The sequence below is a fragment of the Barbus barbus genome, assembly GCF_936440315.1.
Source record: "Barbus barbus genome assembly, chromosome: 23".
Classification (NCBI taxonomy): domain Eukaryota; kingdom Metazoa; phylum Chordata; class Actinopteri; order Cypriniformes; family Cyprinidae; genus Barbus; species Barbus barbus.
The window spans coordinates 24,722,790-24,749,277 of record NC_136751.1 but is presented as its reverse complement, the minus strand read 5'-3'; the positions used below and the strand labels follow the sequence as shown (position 1 = coordinate 24,749,277).

At 38.2% G+C, this 26,488-nt stretch overlaps 1 protein-coding gene across 3 annotated transcripts in view; it reads right to left on the bottom strand.

Moving 5' to 3' along the window:
- The window catches only part of LOC306843222 (tetraspanin-9-like), a gene marked incomplete at its 5' end in the record, with an annotated part of 192,565 nt that overhangs the window by 82,715 nt on the left and 83,362 nt on the right, over positions 1 to 26,488 (bottom strand). For 2 of the 3 annotated variants that reach the window (XM_079374560.1, XM_079374561.1), the window contains one exon: positions 794 to 873. In XM_079374560.1, the coding sequence (XP_079230686.1) occupies positions 794 to 856 (63 nt within the window). Of the gene's footprint in view, positions 1 to 793; positions 1,148 to 26,488 lie in introns of those variants that run through there. The other variant, XM_079374559.1, reaches the window with a different exon arrangement.

The following is a 26,488-nucleotide window of genomic DNA, read 5'->3' as shown; positions in this document are numbered from 1 at the left end:
TTTTATGCTCCGGCAGACTCCTTAATTCCAGTAGTGACTCAAACGTGGCCCAGATATTACTTTCTGAGAGTATGAGTGTGAGGCAAACCTTGTTAGCTTATGCGATTAGCGTTTATGCATGAGTGCCTCTGCACAAAAGACTCAGCCCAGTGTCCTCCATACACTCTCTCCCATCAGATTTTAATCCACTTCATCTTTTTGAGATATGCTTCACAAACAAATGGAATTGGCAAAAACATGGCCTTGAGGCTTTCAAACCGACTAACCATCATCATAAATCAACAGTAAACCATATAATACAAAAAAATAGAATAAATGCAGGGGCAAAATTAAACAGAAACACCATGAATTAAGTATCTGTCGAAGCAATACAAAACCTACAAGCTACAAACTTCAGAGTTGTTAAGAGCTATCACTGAATATGACTGAAGCAAAAACATGGACTCTTTTTTTGACGATCATTATGTAAACATCACAGCATCTCATCAAAGCAAGTCGCAAGCTAAACCCATTCCGGGAGTGTGGCACAGTTTTTCCCAGGGTGCCCCAAGAGACTCAAAGGCAGCCAGAAATAGTAACGAGTACATAAATGAGAGCATGGCTAGCCTGACATAACATAGGAAAAACACATGACAGGAAAGTCCCAGTACCGGCACGGGTCGCTCTGAGGAACATGCACCATGACATCTCAACGTACACTTGTTACGACCAAATTCTGACCAAACTGTCAGTACCTCACTACCTGCGGAGGAAGACCAAAACAGAAGTCAAGGAAATTCAAAATGTGACTTACCCAGAAGATGAGGTTGAAGACGAACATCATGTATTTCAGACAGCACAGGCAGCCTCTAGCCATGTTGCACTTCTTGAACTCTAGAAGGAATACAAAGGATAGATCCAGATAAAAGACCACGTATTTGCTGCCTTTTGGAGACTTGTACTTATTGTTGCCTTTATCGTCGCTGGCCGCTCCACTCTGAGCAGCGGTTTGTGCACGTGGGCCAGTGGACCCGTAAAAGGCGCCGGCGGTAAAGCCTCGTCCTCCGAACGGCCGCCCGGAGGTAGAGGCTTGGGCAAAGTCTGAGTCACGGCTGTCCACAGAGGGGCTACGGTGGATGGCAGATTCCTCACTACTTGACTTCTCCATGCTCTGGAATGGAAGCCGCGTTCTTTATTTCATTCTCTATCATGTCTCTCAGAATAGCCCTTGAACAGAACCTTGAACTTGCGCTCTAGTGCTCCAAAAAGTGCTAGTCTTTCTCTTTCACACAAAAGATCAGGATTAAGTCAATCAGTCAGTGGCTTTGCAAAATCGCTCTATTGGATGAGGCAGCTTGCACCGTAGCCTTGCTGTAATATCCAGAAGCGTAACTCCCACAAGCAGGTGCGCGTTGAGTGTATCTGAAGTTTCAGCAGTAGTCCTTCACTCTACGCCCCTCGTTACCCCTCTAAAACAGTTTCCACCCCCAGCCCAAGCAATGTCCGGCTTGGTTCAGCTGCTGCTCGATCCCACACTCCTGCCTGCTGACCTCAGCTCTGCCTTTCCACGAGGAATTGATGAGTTCCCACAGCCTTCTAACTTCCACCCCCGTTCTCCTCTCAGGATTTTGCGCTCTGAGAGACTCTCTAGAGCTCTCTTTATTTATTTTTATCCTCGTTTGCCTGAATCAATCACGCTTCTGTGATTTAACCAGCCTCTGGCAGAGCATGCAGCTCCTTGCTCCTCTCCTCCTCTCTCTGTCTGCACTCTCAATCACTGCTCTGGTGCTGATACGTGCTATTATCAGCAGCCGCATCTAGTGGGCATTCCCTCCCAACCTAACGCTGAGCTCTCACCTCTCTCTCTCTCTCTCTGCCTGTACTCCCCTCAGCCCCTCCCCTGCCACTCAGACCACCAATAAGGCAGCAGCTGCTGGTGCTAAGCCCCTCCCCTAGCCGATACAGCAGCTTTAATGTGCTTATCATCACTGTGCTTTATGCCTATACAAGTTCAGTGCTGTCAACTGCACTGGTTGGCCAGGGGAGAGTCTGGGAGGGCAACGATGAATTAAAAAAAATCATGAGCTGATGGTGGAGGAGAAGGGGGGTGGTGGTGGTGATAGGAGATGAATATGAGACCAAGCACGCGGCTGCACATTTGACAAGTGAGCATGTTAATAAAAAAGGAGCTTTGAGTTGCAATATGTGCAAAAATAAAGCTCAGCATTTAACCATTTCTCAGTCACCCGTAAGTTGCATTCTTAGGCTAATCAAATATAACTGATATGTAGAGAAATGAGGCAGTGACGTGAAACCTGTGAGCATATGTGGAGGTTGGTGCGTGACCGGTGTTTACTGCTTTAAAACCCTTTATCGATGCTCTCCCGTTGCCGTGTAAGGAGCACGGGTAAATTGGCAGTGCATCAGTCTCAGGAATTATAGCACCATTTTAAGCATGGGCATTGGATATGAGCTTGGATATACTTCAGGCTTTTCTGCAGAATGTTAGGGTTACATCTTAAGTACCTGATGCATGCCGTGCACTCACAGCAAACGTGTTTTATACATACTGTAGAATGTAAATGTGAACTGTTTCAGTGTCCTTTAAAAGAGTTCATAAGTCAAGTAAATAGTCAATTAGGTGATTTAACGTTTGAAATATCAGCGTCTGGTTCTTGGTAGAGAAACTAAAGCAATGTGCTAGCTGCAAGTGGCCATCTGCTAATTAATAATGTGATTTACATGAGCAAATATTATTTTAATTAGCAAAATTACAGATTTGTTTCTATCATATTGTGACTGCACCATAATACCAGTCTTTATGTTCTCTCTGTCCATGTTCACTTCAACAAAATCCAGTAGTTACTTATTTGCCTCTTCTGAATGAATAAGGGGTTTTGAAAAATAACACTTTTATCCCTAACATAGAAAAGGTGATGGAGAGAGTGAGTTAGGGCCAGATTCCAATCCATATCCCTATAAGAACAACTGTTCAAACAAGTTAAGACAACGTTTAGGTAAATATCTTTCCTCTAAATAAAAAAAAAAACGATACTAAATCATCTTTGCTAAATATAGTCTGGTAAAAATAAATAAATTAATAAATTAAAACAGGATAAAATAAAACGATGCATGTTGCGCTATACTATATTGCTCATACTTTGGTTAAAATAAAATGAAATAAAACAAAGGGGCATGCTGAGCTATTACTATTGCTCCTACTTTAGATTTTTTAGGTTGATTTTCTGAAAAATTTCATTGGCCTTAGAGACAGAATGATTTTTGGAGCAATATGCAACAATCCATAATTTTCCAGAGCCTCTTGTCATTCCTATTCAAATTCCAATTCAACCTCCTGAGGGATGTAACAAGTGCAATTCAAAATCCAATTTACAAATTGAGAGGGAGCCAATTCTTAAAATGTGAATATTGCACAACTATATTTTCTATTAAAAAAGTGCAAGTGACTTTTGCTCAGGTAAGCACCCCTCAAGGTTTCCTCAGAAAAGTAGTAGAATCTAGTTCGCTTTGCTGTCACACCTCAGAGACCCTGGACTAAATGGTCAGTAGGCACTAATGAAGCATTTCAAGCTGCAAGTGTGAAATGGTTAATTTGGCTACTTAGATCAGCAAATCAGTCAGCTGTCATTGATTGTTGTGTTTCATCACAACACTGCCTTTAATTTACTGTGCCTTTTTCCTGCAGATATCCACAGTGCACTCTGCATTTAGTAGCATGATTCACAGCTTTAAACAGTCCCTAATATCAATGCTATTGACAGCGCTGTGGAAGGTCTTGATTGAAGAATCGGGCTTTATTCAGAGCTGGAAACCCCATGTGGAAAGCTACGAAATGCAGAGCCTTTCAGGTTGAAGTCATCAGACTGCTAATGCCTGATTCAATATCGCCTGCGTCAATGCTGGCATGCGGGCTGATGGGCATTCGCTTGGCCACCCCTCGGGCCATCTACTCCTGATTCTGTCCTGTGCAGAGAGCACGCGCTCAAGACCACTCACTGAATTCGATACCCACAAGAGAGCATGCTCATACCAACTTACAAAAAACACAAGCAAGCACGAGTTGTCTTCTATGCAGGGCCTAAATTAACACCTGCCAAGTGCCAAATGCAAGTACAAATCTGCGTTAGCGAGTATATGTAACAGTGTCAGTCGCCAGTTGGAGGGTAAAATGTTTCCGAAATATAACAATGCAATGTAGTGAGAACAACAGCCAGTTTTAAAAAGGAGTCACTGTTTCTGACACAAGCGAATAAATAATCTTTTCCGAAGACAAGATCATCGTGATTAGCTGTTCAGTCATAAGCGACAAGAGCGAATCAAATAATACGATAAAAATGGGCTGATAAGGTCAGAGCAGTGTGATGGCCCGCTTGTCCCTAGACACGGTTCTAATAACTTTTACCTGAGAAGATACTGCTGCTTCATTTCGGAAGATGAACTTTTCTATTCTTTATTCTTCATAAACCAAGAATGTAGCGACACATAGTGAACTGGGGTTACGCCGCCTAAATGGCGCAGTGAAGTAGGCTGTTTGGATGTACACATACGCTGAGCTGCTTTAGACAGCGCACCAGTAGCACTTCAATGGACAAAAACACACAATTATGTCAAAATACGTGGTTTTGGCGAGTTACCTCGTAAACGTAGTCTTAAATGAGTTATAAAGTCTTAAATGACTAAAGAATTTGGAGAAGATATATGTCAGATCCGTGTCGTGCATCAGCTTTTAAAGAGACGTAGTCACTGATTACGATTATTGCAATGCGTTATATATTGGCATAAATAAAACATTGATTAATCGCTTACAATTAGTTCAAAACGCCGCTGTGAGACTTTTGACGGGTACTCGTAAGAGAGACCACATTACCCCAGTATTGAGCTCTTTAAATTGGCTACCAATTGACTACAGAATAAATTTTTAAATTTAAATTTTTGTTTATAAATCATTGCATGGTATGGCGCCATTGTACCTGGTAAATCTTAAGAAATACGAACCAAAACGGTCCTTGAGGTCAGCTGACCAGCTGGTTTTAACGACTCCAAGAACAAAGCGGAGAAGTGGAGATCGAGCTTTTGTAGCGATAGCTCCAAAACTCTGGAATGATCTACCCCTTTCTATTAGATTGGAACGTACATTCATTGTTTTTAAACATAAGCTTAAAGAATACCTCTTAGCTCTAGCATTTCATGGGGTATAGTAGTTGCTTTTGTAGGTTTATCAAACTGAGGGGTTTATTTTATTTTATTGTTATTTTATGTGGTGTTAATGATGTATGTTGCTATGATTGCTTGTGTTTGTACAGCACTTTGTTCAATGACAAATTGTGTAAAAGTGCTTAATAAATAAAATAAAGAAGAAGAAGAAGACTGATGAAGTCACTGATGTAAATCAAAGAACTAAAGAAAAAGAGAAATCACTGGACTGCTCTAGTCGTTGATTAATAAAGATTAATCCGTATAGTTTATGCGTGAAAAACCTGTCAAAACTGTTTTCCATATAGCACAGACCTAAAAGATATAGTTTCTTATTCGCTTAAATGAGAATTTAGGGAACTTCTCAGAGGAGTAACTGACCTCAGGAACCTTAGAAAAAAAGGGAAATTGTTAAGTTTAATTGTAAGATAGCTTACCAATTTCAACAAAAATTAGACATTTAACATAAAAAAATACTGCAAGCATAGATTCATGCTTCTCTGACAGAAACTAACACATACAGAAAGGAACTCAGCGATCAAATGTCAAGTAAAGAATTATGAACAAGAAAAAGTGAATTTAGACTGCTGTCCTGCTATTATACTATCATGCAAACCCTACGCCTTCATGATAAACACAGTGAGATCCCTTTTTTGACAGTTCACTCCACAAAAGGCCAAACAGTCGGACAAAACAGTGGGGGATGAAGATACTTCTAAGACCCACTGAGAACCATTATAAAACCAAGTTCAAAGTCTGCTTAAGTGGATTATTGTAAAGCTACATAGCGGAGTGATTACAAAGACATAAAAAGAGATCAATGCACACGCAAGAAGCTTATCTCCACTCGCTTAAATCTTAATTTGTTGTATTCATAAGTGGAATATCTTTAATTGCACTGCAGTTGATATCTGTGCTAGCTTTCCCAAGATATTATCAGAGGTTAGGCAATCTAATTTCCCTGCAAAGAGGATGGAATTGTGTTTAGGCCGTCTGTAAAAGCTTCATTTCTGAACCGAGCTCTAAATTGTTGAGAATAGGGCTGTTAAAGTCTCTGTCTGCTGAGTTTTGGTGAAACAGATTTCTTGGCCAAGCACAGACAAGACCACAAGGAATCACCTGCTGAACTTTTAAAATCAAAATGCATTACAGTAATTCCAGATCAACTGGGATGAATCCGGTGCCCGTTAAAACTGATTTCCATATGCACTGCAAAAAATGGCTTAAAACAAGTACAATTATCTGCCAGTGGGGTAAGTAAAATACTTTAAGAATATTTTACTTAACCCACTGGCAGATAATTTCACTTGATTTAAGAAAAATGTACTTAATTTAGTTTTTTTCCCCCCTGTAAGCAAGACTAAATATCTTAAGCCATTTTGCTTATCTAGTAAAAGTATCTTGATTTACAATTTTTTTGATATTTTGACTGGAAACAAGAAAAAATACTAAGAAAGATAAGCCATTTTTTGCAGTGGCACCAATTTGGTTTATTATCCACTTCACATACCTACAGCAGATTCCATAAGAACTATAACTTCTCAGAAGAGCGACTGACCACAACAGCCAGCGGCATAAATTCATTCAACGTCAAGGCCTTTTTCTTAAACTATACATAATCGGTTCAGAAAACCCATTTGAAAGCAAAGGGTAAGACCTCAGAAAGATCAATAGCTATTTTTCTGTTCATCCTCTAAATGATTTTAAACAGCAACATGTAGAGTGGTGCAATAATTACATAAATAAGGCTTTGAAAATGCACTGTTCAGAAACACAGTTGCTAGTGTGTTGTGTACATATGCAGGTGTGAAAACAACAAGACCCCCAAACTAGGCCACACAGCAGAACTCTCTGAACAAACAGATGACTGTCACACATTTTGTGCCTAATAAGAGATTGGCTCCGAAAAGTCTGGCAATTGGAAGAGCAGTGTTTCGGCAAAGGTTATATTTAGAAATTCACGTTAAATGTCTCTTCTCAAACACAAGTGAACAATCTCTTCACTCGAGTCAGACGTCGATTTCATGTGATATTTCTGATACGCCTGGCCTTTTGTGATGTCTGGATATAGAAGAGTCGATAACAAGGTTCTCACTCACTATCTACAGATTCAGGAAAATAAGGCAGCCAATTGGCAAAAGTATTTACTAGAGGGAAAATTAGGCGTTTATTATGTGATAGAGTCTATATATTCAACTACTGTGCATCAATCAATTAACAAGTCAAAGAAAACAAGACGCTGTTCTTTGTAATACAGACAATGATGATTTGATTATGCTTAATAAATGGAACTTTTTGGAGAGATATTCATATACTAGCACCATTTAATGGTTTAAATTAAATTTAAAAGTTTAATTTAAATTATTCTTATTACATTTTTTGGTAACACTTTATTTTAAGGTGTCCATAATACAGAGTAATTACCAAGTTAAGTACTTAGCAGTACCCATTGTACTTACATGAAATAAAATGTACTTACCATGTAACTAAGTTATGAACAGCCTGTACTTACAGTTTGAAATCATATAGATGTAATAGGAAGCTACTGTTACACATATGTAACAGACGGAGTCTGTTACACAGCTACTTATGTAACCAAAATATTGTTACATGTGTGTTACAGACTTTATACAATGTAATTATAAATATAAGTACACAGACATAAGCTACTTAAAATAAAGTGTATCAAGATTGTACTTAAGTGTACAAGTAGGTGTGTAACAGACTCTGTCTGTTACATACGTGTAACAGTAGCTGCCTATTACATCTACATAATTACAAACTGTAATTACAAGCTTAATTCCATAACTTAGTTACATGGTAAGTACATTTTGTTTCATGTAAGTACAACGGCTAAAAATAAAGTGTTACCGATTTTCTTTTATTAATTATTTTATTAAAGCGCCACAGCCATATCACCCTGCAGCCCAAGACCGGTTGCCCACTGAAGCTAAGCAGGGTTGAGCCTGGTCAGTACCTGGATGGGAGACCTCCTGGGAAAACTAGGTTGCTGCTGGAAGAAGTGTTAGTGAGACCAGCAGGGGGTGCTCACCCTGTGGTCTGTGTGGGTCCTAATGCCCCAGTATAGTGATGGGGACACTATACTGTCAACAAGCACCATCTTTCAGGTGAGACGTTAAACCGAGGTCCTGACTCTCTGTGGTCACTCAAAATCTCATGGCACTTCTCGTAAGAGTAGGGGAATAACCCCGGTGTCCTGGCCAAATTCCCTCCACTGGCCTTCATCAATCATGGCCTCCTAATAATCCCCATCCACTTGATTGGCTCTATGACTCTCTCTCCTCCCCATCTGTAGCTGGTGTGTGGTGAGCGTACTGGCGCCGTTGTACTGTGGCTGCCGTCGCATCATCCAAGTGGATGCTGCACACTGGTGGTTGTTGAGGAGAGACCCCCCCACATGATTGTAAAGTGCTTTGGGTGTATGGCAATACACAATAAAAGCGCTATATAAATGCATCATTCATTCAATTGTTTTAAATGACTAAAAGGCCAAGTTCTGCCACAAATGCTGTCAAAGTTTCGCAAAATCACAGCTGAAATCAAACAGACAAAAACCTACATGCTCTAGAGGCAGTTATGAAGGGGTCTTGCTGTGTCCTGCTGTGAAACTATAATAAAAGTATATTTTCACATTGTCAGTTTTGTCAGACAATCTTAAAGCATACTTCAGATTGTCAGTTTGAAATCGAGTTTACTCCAAACTCTTCAGCAGGCAGCGTGACCCCATGACCTCAGAGCTCTGAGCAAACACAAATGGCACTGGGAGACAAACGACAGGGCTGGGCCTCCTGTCAGCTCTGCGCTGACAAAGCAGCAGACCACACAGGTAGGCAGGGTGAGAGAGAGAGAGAGAATGTGAATGAAAGAACGAGGGAAACATGGACCCAGCACCTCAATCTCCAGTTTAAACAGCAAACCCGCAGCCCCATCCATCAGCGTAACAGCAGATAAGCGTGTAAGAGAGCGAGAGGACAGAACAACCTAAACAAAGTAGTGCAAACAAACTTCAACCTGACATCAGCATTTACAGCCTCAGAGGAAACGCCTGGCCTGCAAAACATAACTGAAGTTGACTTTGTTCAAGCACTGTGTATGAATTCTCTAATAAACAAGATGAAAAAGCCTGAAGCATGTGTAGATTAATGAGCAAAGCATGGCTTTCCACTTTTTGGTCAAGAGGGACTTCTCATCCCTTCAAGTCAACGGATCAGGGAGTCAATGCATAATAATAGTGTCTATGAACAAATTCACTATTATGAATAATTGCATATGAGAAAAAACCCACTCAGTCAAAGATGTTGGTTATTCATTTATCTTCATTGAGTTTAATTGATGTTCACAGAGCGTATGCTGAAAAATGACATTTTGATAAAAGTGTTACGCACCCTACGACACTGAGACATGCTAAATGTTGAACACTGCCTTCAAACTGTGTACATAAATGGTAAATTAAAACAGCATTGCTGGTAAAATGTTCAGCCAACTGGACATTATCACTAAATAAACCCAAACTGTATCCCCCAGAAGGGGTTTATTTTGAGATAATGACCGGCTAACTGTACATTATCCTGCTAATTACATGCATGCTTACCACATAAATACTGTATGGACATATGGACAAGAATTATTGATTTGACCTGAAATTGTTATTATGCAAGAATAAAGAGGCTGTAGAGTGATACAACTTACATAAAACTAGCAGAGCTACATCAAAAATTATACAGATTTGTGGTTGTGGAGCCTCATAAGTGAGCAAAATGTCACAATGAATTATAGAATAATTAGAAGGCAACATAATTAAGATGCCTATATTTAGCAAGAGACTTTGCATCAGTAGCGTACAAACAATTCATTTACAATGGTGCTTCCATACACTGTCAAAAATAATGTGCAGAAAATTGTACCTTTATTAGTAAAACAGCTTGTGACTGGTGAAATACCCTCTAAGGTACATTTCTGTAGCTTATCTATCCCTAATGAGTGTATATTAGCCTGTATTAGGGGTGAATTGCTCCTTCACAATGAGAGACAAAGTTGTTTTCCGGTACCTTGACTCTCTCTGCTCCTCTCCGGTGAAATCAGCTCCCGACCTTCACCCGAGCTACAGAAATCATCTTTTTCTCCAACACTTAACAACTCCACAATCCTAAACCAATGGGATACTCAGGGGAGGAAACAAAAAGTATTCTAGTACTCTCCTCTAGCTTTCTTAATCTAGCTCTAAATGTGACATTGTATACTGCAAATGCTGTTGGCTCTGTGACTAATTGTTTTTGTTTTTCTATTGCAAGTTACCTTGGATAAAAGCATCTGCTAGATGCAGAAATGTAAATGTAGATAAATGTACAACTGTGTAACTCTTGAGGGCACTGTCCCAGTGACAAGCTCACAGAAACTTTTTTTTTTTTTTTCCTCTGACAGTTTAGACAGTTTACTAATTCTTGGAATAAAGCAATAACCAAGAACAGAATTACCAAGCACATTCAATCTACAGCTTCAATAATTACTGTTAAAAAGCAGACCATCTCAGACATCCACTTCAAAAAAATGGATTATTCGAAGGCTTCTTTAAGTGCACGAATGATGAAATCTGATGGAAACAGCACATATTTTTTTCCAGCACACATTACTATGGAATGAGTCAGATTTGTGAAGAGTATGCAATGGAACCTCCAAACTGTCAAAAAGTTAGACCTTCTGAAATGGTTAAGCTGACCTTCACTCATCAAATTACAACAGGTTCCTGTTCCTGCACCTGCAGCCTAAATTCTGCTCAGCATGGAACATGCCACTCAGCTTGAGGCATTTTATGGTACAGCTATAATTCATCCATCAAATAACTGCCAGAACGGACACAAGGTTGCTGTCTGCAGGTTTCAGTGTCGTCTCCAGCGTCAAACACAACCCGGAGGACCACAGCCAGAATAACACTTCCCCCTTCTATAGATAGGCACCGTCAGTCATCCGTTACCCCCCAAGATTAGAGGAGAAAGAGAGAGCAGGTCACTTTTATTTCGGGAATCTGAGAGGGGGGCGAGGTGGATAAAAGCGTTGTGGTTTATAGCCAATGCTCCCCACCACGTGTGCATCCCTGGAGAGGGTGACGCCGGCCAACCGGTCCACTTCACCTTTTACGAAAAACCTGCGGATGCTGTGGTCACAACTACAACCTATTTCCAGCTCTGCAGCTATGTGATTATACCAATGATCCCTTCCGCCATCGCAAAAGCCTATAAGGGGCAGTATTCCTGTGGCGCCTGTCGGGCAATTCGACACACACTTAATCCTCCTCTGTGTTTCATGGAAACAGCAATAGAAAACATCAGGAGGTCTGGAGATAGAAACACACAGACGTCCGTACAGGGACTGGAAACTTTTGGGAAAGTTTTGTAAATGGAGCTTATCGGGAAAGAAGCTGTCTATGGTAACCGCTTACGTCTGCTCAAGGTGAAGTCTAGAAACTTTGGAGGTAGGCATGGAGCCCATTGGCTCCAGCCTCGTCTTTAGTGTTTGTGGGGGCATTTTAACATGCGGTTCAATGGGAGCAGCTGGTCTGTCGGAACCGGAGCTGCTGATACAGCTCCTCGAGGTCAAAACCGTTACAATACATCACTGCCTCAACAACTGTGCATGCAACACAGCAGGGAAGGTTTGTGGCTTACCACTCGTATATCCAAAGCTCTATTATATGGCGTATTTATGTGTCCATTCATTAAGCTTACCCAGAATTAGTGTGGATAAAGATTCATGTTTCTAGGTAAAAGGGAAATATGGATTAAACAAGACGGCAGATGCTATAGAGAGATTTTCCACCCTGTACATAAAGGAGGAAGATTTATTTATATTGCATCAATACTACTCAGAAAACTCTAAATTCCACTTTAAATGTTTTTACCATCCATAAACTATCATTCAAAATTTTGCTTTTAGTAAAACATTTTTTGAAAGAAATCAATACTTTTATTCAGCAAAAGCACATTAAATTGATTCAAAGACTTTTATAATGTTACTAAATTATTTATTTTACAAAAATAAATGCTGTTTTTTTCTATTTTCTACTCAAAGAATCCTGAAAAAATGTATCACAGTGTCCACTAAAATATTAACCAGGACAGCAGGACTTTGATAATACATGAAGAAATGCTTCTTGAGCACCAAATCAGCATATCAGAATGATTTCTAAAGAATCATTTGGCACTGAAGATTGGAGTAATGATGCTGAAAATTTAGCTTTGCAAACATAGAAATAAATTGCTTTTTAAAATTTTAAAGAATTATTACACATTTTCCCACTTCACATTTGAAAACAGTGGATGCAGTAAGCTGTCTTAGGTGAGTTCTCTCTAATGTTTCCTTTATCCGTCAATACAAAAATGTTTATTTATAAAGGAATGTTAATGATAATGAACACGGGACAAAAATAAATGTGCATGTGACAAACAGACAAAAACTACAGCTAAAAAGAGCTGTAAAAATTAACACTAGCTTGCACACAGCACACCTGTGAAATCACAAAATAATAAGGGAAAAAAGATGACACTTTTATATTAAAAATACACATTCAGTCAGGCTGAGCCCTTCTAGAAGAACTGCAACATAGATAATAACTGGCCCTCATGCATTTCAAAGAGAAGTGTCTGCTTTCTTGGATTCGCTTTATATTTAATGCTTTCTATGTTTATAAGAAGTCTTCATTATGAAAGCCACTTGTTTATTGTGTATATCAGGCTTGTGGGCGTAAAGTTAGAGATGCTTCTAGAGTCCTCCTTGAATCATTATGAAACTATAAAACTCACAAATAAGGTTTAAAGCAAAGATGAGCATCACAATGTCTTCTGAGAAAATCATTATGTGCACTAGAGCCATCAAACTTCACAAAGACATAATTACCTCATTCCAAGCAACTTCACAGCTAATGAAACATTAAATTACTCATTATTTCACCACTTGTAATGATTATTAAGCTATGCTAACCAGGAGGAAATTAGCTTCAGACAAGCACAGGAGACAAAGGTCACTGGTGTCAGGAATGCAAACCCACCAGCTGGCCTACCCAGAATCGCAATATGGCCAGCTCCCTGCAGTCCATGATCTTAGCTCCAAGATCAGAGACTCAATCTATGGCAGACGTCCTATGTGAGACTGCCCACTGTTTACTGAGGCCCAATGAAGCTGCTCGTTCTTCAGGGCTCCAAAGAGGACTGCAGATGGCATGGGGAGGCGAGCAGGACAGGCAGTGGAGCCTAACATCACGCCCCAGAAACCTTCCATTCGGATTTGCATCAGTTCAATGGAGGATTTGAGATTCTCTCCAGGGATGAAGCCAAGCTTCCCCGATCAAAAATGGTCTTAGCTTGAATAACTCAAAAACATTCCACAATGAAACAAACTCAAAATTTGAGCTTATAAAAGTCTACTTTGAAGAGCATCTAGTTCTCAAAAGCAGGTTTTACCGATCATGAAAGCTCAAAAGAGAAAAAGCAGTAAATATTATCACAGGTTTAATGTACCGAAGCACCACCAAGCGGATACTGCAAATTTACCTTGAAGCCTCTGTGTACCACCACAGTAAACATTTCAATGGAAACAGCAACAGATTTTTCACACCCATCTCCACAATAAGTCAGATGATGTTAACACACACACAAAAAAAATTAGTTGTCACTGATACTAATGAGCGAGTTCTACAAACACGTCAAACTTCTGGTTCACACAATGTCAGCGGATAAACAAAAGTGATGACATTGTTAACAAGTCTACTGACTTTGAGTAATCACTATAAGGAATTTGGAAACATAACTTGGCTCTCTGTTGACAGCCTTTCCTTTGGTCAGATATCCTTGTCTGCATTCAAATTAGTCTCAAGGTAATTAATAATATGGCTGAGGTACAAATGATGTTACCTCTCTAGCATACTCATCACTGTGCGTGGGAATGCAAAACTATGACATTCCAATATTTGTTTTGCAAAGTGCTTTGTTGGGAAAATAAACTGCATCTAAAGTCGTGTCGCAACTATTATACATGTGAACGCAACCAGAATGTCCTTATTTTCAAGAGAATATTTAAACTATAATGAGTTAAGCTGCCATTATGAAAGCTGAAAACACTACATCAAGTCATTTATACAAACTGAAATGTACAGTTGATTAAAAATAGCTCTAATGCTTGACAAAAAACAGCTTTCAATGAGCTCACAGAGGCAACTGAAGAGGTGATGCACAACTAAACTATATTTACTTTACACTCTACTATTATGAACCTGCCAGACACATTCATTCTCTTCCAAAATAATTTGAATGCGTCACATTACAATTTCCAAAATTCTTAAGTTGCAAATTCCCAAGAGGACTTGGAGGCAGCGTAAGAGACGCAGGGAAAACCAAGCAGCTGCAAACCGATCTGCAGACACCTGTTGACGGCTGAAATACATTAGAAAGGCCAATAGTACATATAATATCTTCTGCATATGTTGACACCATCATTCCATATCTTGAGCAACAGTGATCTAGATGAGGTCTGACAGATCACCGCAAACTTCAGAGACATGTGTGCACGAGGAAAAATATTCAAGCTTTCTTTGCCATGATACCATCATTATTAAATCACTCTCCAGAGGCACAAAACCTCACACATGATTTATAGGCAAAGTATAACATCCACGCAACCCACTGGCTACGGATTACAATATCTGCCTCCCATGTGTAAAAATCATCATCTGTGTCATGAAAAATTAAGCCATTTAGGAGGAAAAAGTGTGTTTCAGCCAAGCTATCGTCTGTTTTTGATTGTTCGACTCATAGCTGGAAGCTTAATTTCACGCAGCCAATCTTTTGCCATAAAAATGGCTTCAGAGTGGGGTTTAACCAACAGGTTGCAAAAAGCAGACCCTCAAGTAAAGTATCATTATCCGTTTGCTCTTTTTTCCATGTTCTCAGACGAACACCATGGATGTGAGTGTTTATATGTGTGGATCAGGTAAAAATCTGCTCTCTTTAGGTCGAGAGTCACACTGCTCTCTTATAAAAGGGTCTATTGACCTTACTGCAATGAGCTTGTGTGTTTTTGTGTCATTTTTTTATTTATTTAAACCTCTGCTGAATGAGTGTGTGTGTGTGTGTGTTATATTGCTGGATGTGAGGGGTGGGTGATAAACTGAATATTTACAATGTATACAAAATTATATTGCTATGAATACAAAATGAGCATTGTGATTTTGCAACAATGCAGTTTTTATTTGCCCATTACATTTCCTAATGCATGGCAGTGGACTAGGTTTGTGACCATCTTACAAGTCATGCTTATTAGAGCATAAAGCATTTGTAATGCCATTTTTTATTTAAACCTCATGATCAAAATATTGCACAAAATTTTAATATTTGATTAGTTTCTTAAAATTAGTCCTACTGCATGATTTGGTATTTTGTAATACAAATTATGATATTATATGATATGATATATGATAAGATAAGATATATTAAGTAAATACAGTCATAAATACATGCATAAATCTTTATCACAACTACTCTACAAGAATGGCTGTTCAGTCCACATTATGTTATGGCCATTCTGACTTCAATAACTTCAGGGAAAATAGATAAATATTGAGATATATTATAGACATTTTCAGGCTAAAAACACCACATAACGTAGCCTCAGTTCTGGTAATATACTGAGCGGAGATGATGCTGGAAGCGCTAGGTTCAATCCCAGCATCCTCACCATTAGAAACCAGATACCGGGTTATGCTCTTAACCTGCCCACAGAGGTGCTGTATTTTTAATGCTCCAAACCCTCTACCCACATTGACCTTCAACAGAATGAAAACATCTCCAGCTAATCTCCACATATCCACATTAAGAAAACATGGGGCTTGTTTACACACGAGTGCATCTCTAACGCATTGCTCTAGGCCTGAAATATTACAATTTGCACTAAATCTTTTCTAAAATTGCTTAACCATTGGTTTTATGGAGAACCGCAGCATATTAGAGTACACGGCTTTTTGTAGTTTATAGAAGATACCCTTGCAGCTAATCAAAAGTGTGCGAGTGTGTGTGGGTTTTATTTAAATATTTATTTTTATTTAAAGCTGCAAAAAGTTTTACTATTAAGAGAAGGGTAACTGCACTAGTAACTTTTTAAGTCGTAATAAATAAATACATTTATTTGTATATGCATTAATACAAAAGAAACGTAAAAAAAACGTGTGTGTGTGTGTCTGTAAAACTTGCAGTCTTGCAAAGTCAGCTCAGTGATTCCATTCTAGTTCTAGATGTCTGCTTTGGGTCCCTTGGCTCCAGGATGTCTGCGGCTCATTGCTATTCCTGATACTCCACAGGTGTGTGTGTATAAGTGTGTCTCTAAGTGTGTGTGTGCTCATGTCCTATTGGGTATCTGTAAACTGGTGCCTTTGATTATTTATGAGAACACCTAGCTGTGTGAGGTGATTTAGGAAAAGTGCTGCATGAATATCATGATTTATAGTTTCTTTGGCTTCTGCATGACCTTAAAAATTCACCTTAAAACACAAACAGACGCATAAAACAAAATTCAAGGTGATAAAATACATGTTGATTTATCGTCTGTGAATGACAAGGATGTGACAGACCTGCATTCCAGCATTTCAAGGCCCTGTAGACAGAGGTCCGTCTTTTTAATATTGAATTTTAAAGTCATTTTGCGATGCTAATTATGACAAAACTTCCTTTGTTCAAGGTGAAGCGTCGCCAAAGGTGAAGTGCCCATAATTTTTAATTTCAAACTCTCATGGCATGACAGAAGGAGCTTCATAATCACTTTTGACAAAAAGGCCAGGACTGAGTCACAAGTTTAAGACATTTCAGTGATATGATGTGTATTTGTATGCGAATAAAATACTGCAGGCAGTTTGGAACAAAAGCAAAAGTAAAAACCAAAGAGAACTTAAAGGTCAAGCAGAAGAAGCTGCGACGTCTGCACTCCTTCGTACTCACAGCAGCACTTTGCGTTCGGTGGCAACATTTCCGCCTATTGTCATGTCTTTCCGGCTCAAGTCATATTTCATGGTGTTCCAACTAAATCGGCAAGGCCACGGAGTGTGGAACACACCTTGATTGAATTCTCTTTAAAGTCTGATGACAGCGCAGAGAGAGAACACGGTAAAGAGGATGAGAATGAGAGAGAAAAAAATCCACGAGAAACCACTAGAGGAGTAACGCTAAATATAGGAAACACAGCCAAAACTGAAGCAACACGACACATGTTGAAACAGATGATCAATCAGTGGGAGACCCCCAGAACTGTGACATTCATCTCAAGCGAGTGTTTTGAAAATATTTACAGGGAGAACAAAATGTAATTTGCACTCGTTGATGAATCGTCCTTCCTCCACGAGCAAACTTGACGTTCCCTAGAGCTCCGTGACTCATTTCTGTCACTAAATGGATGTTTACTCATTTCTGAAGTGTCACACATGGGTATTGGGTAATTTCCTTAATGTAAAAATAGTTCTGTATTCTAAAATTTTCCCAAGATATCTGAAATAAAACACAAAAGCAAATAAGAAACTAGAATTTTCCATTTTACAGGAAAGACAAACCACAGAGGAAATAGTCATCTCAATCTTGATTGGTTTCTTCTTTCTCCTATGATATTAATTGGAGAGAATATTTAAGACTATTGCTTTCGAGCTCCCTGCTTTTGAAATGTTTCCACTGAGAGAGAAAAAACTAATCTCGCATCTCCTCTAAAGTTTACCAGAAGTTCCTCAACAATGGAACAATCTGTACTTTTCAATTAAACGTCAACAGTTTCAATTTGAACAAACATTTCTCATCACATTCTCTTCAAAGAACAAATAATGTGCTATGATCCACATTCAGTGTATAGCTCTACAACTCTTTCACTCTACGTTGCGCATTAACAATCTTCTCGTCTGTGTCTATTGACATTTTAAATAATTACAATAATTAAGACAAACGAAAGCTGGCTTCACAGCCTTCTTTAGGATACCTCAGGATATCATTTGTGTTTGTTTTTACGTTTCATAAAGAATTTTCAGAGAAAACATGCACAATAGTTTAAAATGTTTCATTTGTTTTCATTGGTGAATCATCATGAATTCTCCAGAGCAACTTCTGAGCAAGAAAAACGTCCTGTGGGATTTCAGGAAGATTCCTGGAAACAGGATCCTTCCCCAAAACAAACCTTGACGTGTGAACAAGACATCTTTCACGCAGCTTCTCACCAGCGCCGTGACAATTAAACCTGACAAAAAATGACAAATGAAAGGCAAGTGTAGCAATTCAGCCCAACAACTGTACAGTGTGACATCACGCTAAGCTTACAGTGAAAAGTAAAATGACACGGTGCAGTATGACATCAAACCAAGCGGAGACGTGGAGGGGTCAGGAACGCCGTTCTGCTCTCTGGGTGATGAGAGAGATGAGGTGAATTCTCACACTGCTGGAGCGAGCGCAGCTCTCAGAATCTCACATTAAGGCAGTGATTTATTGGCTTTGTCAAGAGCAGCTGTTGCAGCGAGACAATAAGGCTCGCAGGAGCTTACTTGGAGGAAGGAGGCTCTCAGCATATAATAAGACAAGGATCACACCTTCAACCATCTACCTTAGGGCTTTGACCCAGACTAGAGAATTTTTTTGGGGAGAGGATGGCTACAGTGGGCCTCCAAATGATTTGGAGCAAGATTCGAGATGGCCACGGATAATGCCACTTTTTCACTTCAGTGTTGAAACTGAAACTTTTGTTTTCATTAAAACAAAATAAAGCTAAAATAAATGTGAAAAATTATAATTCAATAACTTGCAACTAAGTTGAAGAACTAAAAAATAAAATAACAACATAAAATTAGTAAAATATATAAAAAAAAAAACATTTAAGCTATTTTTTTTTAAAATAGGAATACATTCTATAATAGTATATAAAACAAAAATCATAATAGTCTACTTTGCTGTTTATTTTGGCAAAACCAACAATCGACTAACAGATTTCATTTTGCTGAAGTGTTTGGTTCATCCAAAAGAGTTGATACCACAATAAGCTTGCAGCAATAAATAAATCATTCAAAATAACAGAACAGCAAATATTGATCCTTGACATGCCACACAGAAAACAGAACTAGAGCTTTCCTGTAGCTCAAATAGTAGAGTATGGCGCTAGCAACACCAAGGTCATGGGTTCGATTCCCAGGGAAAGCAAGAGCTGATAAAATGTAAAAACTGTAACTTGAATGCAATGTAAGTCGCTTTGGATAAAAGCGTCTGCTAAATGCATAAATGTAAACTACTGATCATTTCACATTCATAAAGGAAAATAGTTCTGCCTTTGGACTAGTTTTCCTACTGCTATGTGCCTCAAAACTCTTTAAATGCTCTTAACCTTGGAAACTTTGGCAAATCCAGCGATTACTTCTTCCTTAAAACTTTATACTCTATCAGCTGGTACCTTGTAAACATAGTATACAGTTGCATAAAGTCAGCCAACCGCATCAGAAACTGCTGTTACAGCCAGATCTTGTATATTTTGTGTGCAATATGCATCAGGCAGTCGGTTAACAGACTGTGGGAGGTCCAAGGGTGTGCCATCTGAGAGTAGAAAAAGGAAGTGGGAAAAAGAGGAACAAGTGTGAGAATGGAAGACAGAATGTGTGACAGGGAGCCAGTTGTGACATGACTATCTTGGCAAAGAACCCATTTTTTACAGGTCTCTGTGAGATTTAAGAAGCAGGAGCTGCAGATGTACACAACAGATCCATGAGTGAGTGGGTTATGGCCAAATCCATCCAAGGCGATGCAACCAAAGCTGCAATGATGCTGTATACAAGTGCTGAGAGACACTGGAGCCCCTGCCATATTGCCAAGGCTGTACCTCTGGGGAAAACAAAGAAGATGGAAACTCTGCTCATGTTACTCCTTAATTGTTTGTTGGATAAACAGGGCACAGTGCTGTGTAGTACGCTGCGTGTTTACTTTCGTAAATTTTGTGGTCTCAGAGGTCCCAAGACACGAATGGAAGAGATGGCTGTAGACTTAATTTAGCCAGACTGAATGCACAGCAAGTTGTTGTTTGGAAGTACATATGGGTGTCTCTTCAACCTTGAGCACTTTAATGTCCCAGGGGCTGATTTTTATGCAGCTAGCGGTTTAATTTTTTGTAGGTAACCTATGAAGGTCAGATTAAATTGGCCTTGGAATTTTTTTTTTAAATACTTTATGTAAATTATGTAGACTTTCTATCTTAAACTATGAAAATCCATGTTAAAACATTATAATAATGTATTAGAGTAAAGAGTAAATTTATAAGATTTCATTTTTTACAATCCTTTTTTTTTAAAGCTGATACTTAAACCACTAGCTGTGAAAATAGCCTTGACAATTTAAAGGGAGTTTATTTTGTAGAAGTCCACAAAGCCAATAGTTGAAGAAAGACCGATATACACAACAAAAACAAGTTCAAAAGAGACTCTCTGCATGGCACCGCTTACAGGATAATGGCTCTGTTTGTCAAGGAGAAGTTTCCTCAGTCTTGATTTCAGACACACTGAGCAGAAGGGCGACTGGGTGTGACGCTGTCCACAGGAAGAGCATCCGAATAGTTTCAAGTCACTGAGAAAACCAAGCTGTCATTTCTCCGTCTGACATCTACAGTATTCATGAGGCCCCCGTGATGACACAGAGTGGCCGAGAGATTATGGCAGTCTTCAATGTCTTTTCCACTTTATATTCAAATACATCCCAGCATTTTTCATACTCAACCCTAGAAGACACCAAGACGTCTACAGACAGCAAAGCAAAGAGACAAGGAAGGCATACAAATTGGGAGTCAGAGCAATGACTTTATTTAGTACAAAAAAAATCTCTCAGAATGCATTATATGCAATTCTAATTTCACTCATTAATTTAAGAAAATTAGAACAAATATTAATTGTAATTTTGCCACAACCCTGCTAATATAATCTTATAAGTAGATTTTTTTTAAATGAAATAATAATACAATTATTTATATAATAATAAATACATTTATATTTTTATTCAGCACAAAGACATTTCAAATAAATGTTGTTCTTTAAATTTTCTTTTCATCAAAAAGGGGGGGACATAAGCAACACGACTATTTAACATTGAAAATATAATGAAATATTTTTGAGCACCAAATCAGTATATTACAATGATTTATGAAGGATCATATGACTGGAGTAATGGCTGCTGAAAATTCATCATTGCATCACAAAATTAAATAATATAAAAAAATGTATTAAAAAAATAGAAAAATATTATTTTAAAAGGCAGAAATATTACACAATATTACTGTATTTGGCATCAAATAAGGTCTTGATGAGCATAAAAGACTTTCAAAAACATACAAAAAAATCTTGTCAACTCAATGTTCTGGTTGTTGGTTACTTGCTCACTGGCTTCGATGAAGTCTCTATAGGAAAAATCATTAGTGCAATCACTTTGAAAAGTAATAGAATACATCTCCTTAACAAGCAGAACAATAAGGTATCTTTCATGTCTGTAGCGTAAACCGTGTGATGAGTTGCAAGCCTTATTAAGCACGATTAATTAATAAATGCACCCTAATTGAGAAGAGCTGGGACACGGAAGTGAGGAAGTGTGCAGCACGTGACTGCTGTGCTGTAATCTGCGCTTCAGTTACTGCGTACCATCACCAACCCAAGCGCAAGGACCGGATGTATTTAACCCTTGCTGAAAATGTTGGTAATTGGAGCCGTTGTCAGAACGCAAACCAGAAACGTAAAGTGGTGAGAGTTTAATCTGGACCAGAGGCTTCAGATGTGCAAATCTGGCACTCCGCCTGGGGTCCAAACGCAACCCCAACTGCATTTTAATGAACAGCTGCTATGCATTTCCCCCTCCCTCTTTGTCTTTCTGTCTGTTTCTCCTCTATTCAGTGATCTATGATAGAGTTTGTAATACAAGCACACGGACAGGCTTTGCCATCTCGTCAGATCATTAAAATCAGTCACCTCAGAGAAGACCGACTGAACGCCCACTTAATCAATTTCCTCAAGTTTATTTTCAGCTTCTGTCCATACACAAACGTGTCACAGAAAGCAGCAAGGACACTCATTACTCAAGGGAAAGGTTTTGAAATAGCAGAGGAGCGCCACATGCATGAAAGAGGTTGACTGTACAGAACTGAAGAAGCCCTTGACCAGATGGAGGTGGGAGAGTGTGAAAGAAAGGAGACGAGGATCATTAAAGGGAGACAGAGAGGTTGATGGAGTGTTTAATGATGGGATGGATTGTAACTGCAGATTCATGTGCCGATATGGATTGCTGAGTAGAAGCGTTTGGTACTTAATATTCATTAAATGTGCAATACAGCGGATAAGTCTTCATTATGAGGAGGTGGTGTAGACTAGGGGTGAAGATTAGGGCTGCTACCTCTAGGGTCATTTGCTGTATCCTGGAGCTTCTGTATCACTACTGTACTTGTGCACTAGTCTTACAGAAACAAACTCCAAAAATTAAGTTCCTATGGCATTGCTCATAATGTCAATTTAATGAAAATTCAAGAAAAGTGTTTAATCGCTACATTATCTGCTTCCATTACATCTTGCAAAAAAATTAAACGACTAAGAAATGTGTGTATATCAGAGCTGGGTAGTGACTGACTACATGTAATCTGCATTATGTATTCAGGTTTCAAAAATTAAGTACTTCTAATTAGATTAAATTACATTTTAAAATACTTGTAATCATTTTAAAATACTACATTTTAAAATACTACAGTTACTTTATGGATTACATGATTATAGATTATTCACACAATGACAATAAATTATTCATAATTTATTGATTCTCCCTAATTCCTATTTTTCATCTTTTAAATGTTCCTTTCTAAAATAGCCTACTGTTTATACACATTCAGAAAGTTTTGTGGACATTCAAACAAAGAATGCACAATTTTAATAATGTCTTATTTACATGTAATGCAGGCATTCCCAAACTTTCTTGTCATCTGAACATCTTTCACGTAATATATTTACTAGAAAGACCCTGAGATTTTAAAATAAATATTTTACTAATTAATAACCACATTTGCATTTCACAGTTCTCTTTTGGTTAATGGTCTCATGACATGCAGGTAAATAAATATTTAATTTTTTAGTAAGTGTTTTATTTTGATTGATGTTATTCTAAAATGACTTATTTTAAGTTAACATTTTTACAGTTGAATGAATTATAAGCGTTTCATTAAAATCACGAAGATTCTGCAATTCATTTAAAAAACCTTGACAAAGTTTAATGCACTTTATGTTGTTACTTACAACGAATGGAATATATTTTCTTACTCAGTGTGTTTATAGCAATATGGTACAGTATGGTATTTAGTAATTATATGGTATTTATATCAATATGGTAATAGATTATCCTATTTAAATCAATGTGATAAATGACTTCGGTCAAAAGTCATCTTAAAAGAAATCAAAAAGTAGTCTGATTATGTTACCTAAACTGTGAAATATAATTGATTACGTTACTAACTACAATTTTTGTCATGTAATTTGTAATCAGTAAAAGACTAGTAAAAGAAGTCTTGTGTGCTCAACAAGGCAGCTTTTTCATTTTATTACATTTTAAAATGCTATTTATTCCTGTGATATCAAAGCTGAACTTTCAGCAGTCATTGCTCCAGTCTTCAGGGAAACATGATCCTGCAGAAATCATTCTAATTTCAAGAAAAAAAAAAACAAAATAAAAAAAACGAGTACTGATTATTGCACGGTCATACCTCTGATTATACAGATCAGCTTGAGGATATTGCTACTACATGCCTCAAACAAAAGACTCTTGAGGTGCTTATGGCAGCAGCCTCATACCCTATAAACAAGACTTGTCAAAGTCAAACTGATAAAACAAACCTGTGCGCCCTTGACTCATGAATAATGCAGCAGTCAACCAATTACAATGAAATTGGTTATAATTTTGGACACAACTTGACACTTTTCTGTGTGTACTGCATTTCAGTGGGTCCATGACGTCCTGCAGGCATGGCGCCCTGAGGCTGAGACTACCCTTGAGCAGAACGCCTGAACCCAGGGGAACGGTCTGTGGGCCTGGTGGGTAACAGACGTGCTCTGTCATGTTGTGTGGCAGTGCTTGTGTGCAGTTTCATCTCTGATCAGTATACCTGGTGTTTCATGTCTATTTCCCACTATACTTCCTGTCCTAAAACATAAATGAGTTGGTTGCATACACTGTCAAAAAAAAAAAGAAAAAAAAAAAAAAAAAAAAAAAAAAAAAAAAAGCACAGTAATTTTCCATTTAGGGGTTCAACAGCTTGTCACTGGGGCATATTGGCTAAAGTGACAGTAAAGTCTTTTACACTGTCCCAAAAAAATATTTGGAGTCTGAGCTGGGACACAGAAGTGAGGAAGTGTACAGAACATAACTGCTGCTCTGTAATCTGCGCTTCAGTGTCTGCGTACCATCACCAACCCAAGCACAATCTTAATATACATCTGTATGTACTACTAGCCCTGTATGAATCGATACAATTATTTTATGGTGTGCTTCACCATATGGTGACGCAAACCATAAAATAATTGTATGTATGCATGCATGTATGTATGCATGTATGTACACACATATACATATATATGTATATGTGTGTACATACATGCATACATATATACACATATACACACATATATACATATATATACATGTATACACATATATACATGTATACATATATACACATACATATATTTAGGGATGTAACGATTACCGGTTTGATGATAAATCATGATAAAATTCCCCACGGTTAGTATTACCATTTCATATTTCAATTATCCTTAAAACCATATTCGATTACCGTGATTTGAACAACTCACAATAAATAAATACTGTCCAGCATAAAGCGCAGTTTTAAGTAGGTCTCACATGCGCACAGCAGCAGAGTAGTTTCGTTTGGAGTGGAAATAGGGCGGAAAAGCTGGGAGGTTTTAAAAGACTGCTGAGGGAATTATAAAAGTGAATATATGAATAAATTAATTATATGAATGTACCTCTGAAGGTTCTGACTGTCTTCAGAAACGATTCAATAGCATTTTGTTTTCATCTTCGCTCCATGCAATAGGCTACCTAAAGGAAGTGTTCTTAAATCGCAATACTGCTTTGTCCACAAAGTTTACTGTTATTCAGCTTGTCCATAAGCGCCACCTGCTGTCAGAAAGTGGAATTACAGAGACTTATTTACATTCAGCCTGTGTGTAGTGTTGCTTTCGTCAACGAAAATTATGACTAAATATCGTCGTCAACGAACCTTTATCACGTGACGAAAACGAGACGAGACGAGACGAAACGTAAATGCTGGTCATGTGACGATAACGATAACTAAATGTATAATGCAATATTATTGACGAATAAAAACGAGACTAAATGTGGTTTACAAAATAAAAACTATGCTAAAATGTCTCTTCATTTTCGTTGACTAAAACGAGACAAAACAAAATGTTATAACGTTATTTCGTCTCGTTTAGTCGCGTTATTATTATTATTTTGCAGTATTTCTGTTTCCGGTGTCACACTTCAGGTCGCACTGCGAAGACGCAGGCGACGTCACTTCCTCAAGCCCACTCGTGGCATTATTTAGAAGACGACAACAAAGTTAAGTCTGACACAGAGAAAGGGGCCGATGGCCGGCCAGCTGGGGTTCGTCTTTGGGAGATGTGTGTGTGTACTTCTAACATGTTTGGTTGGTAAAATAAATGTTGTAAATTCAAATCAGAGCGTCTTCCGTGTCTGGAATGGATGTAGTCTTGAGCCTATAAGGTAACAACAATATAATAAGATAACCTTGTTTGAAATGGGTTTGGCTAAAAGAAAATTTTGGTTTTGTCTATACTACTAGGTACCTATTGACTGAGTTAAATAGAATTGTATTACTAAAAAGAGACTAAAATACCATTTTCATTGACGAAAACGAGACTAAAATGTCATCAGTTTTCGTCGACGAAAACTAGACTAGACTAAAAAGAGTATGAACGTGACTAAAACTAATAAAAACTAAAATGACAGCTTCACACAAAGACTAGACTAAAGCTAAAATTAAAAAAGGCAGCCAAAAACGGACCGAATTTGCATGCCCTGCTATAAATTTTGACCGACTGATGAAAAACAAGCTTATGTGGATACAGTGGATAAGTTATCTAGAATTATTTATGGAGCAGATAAAATACATATAATCGTTTATTAATCCATTATCATTTCGACTTAACCCGTTTCTTTATTTAAAGGCT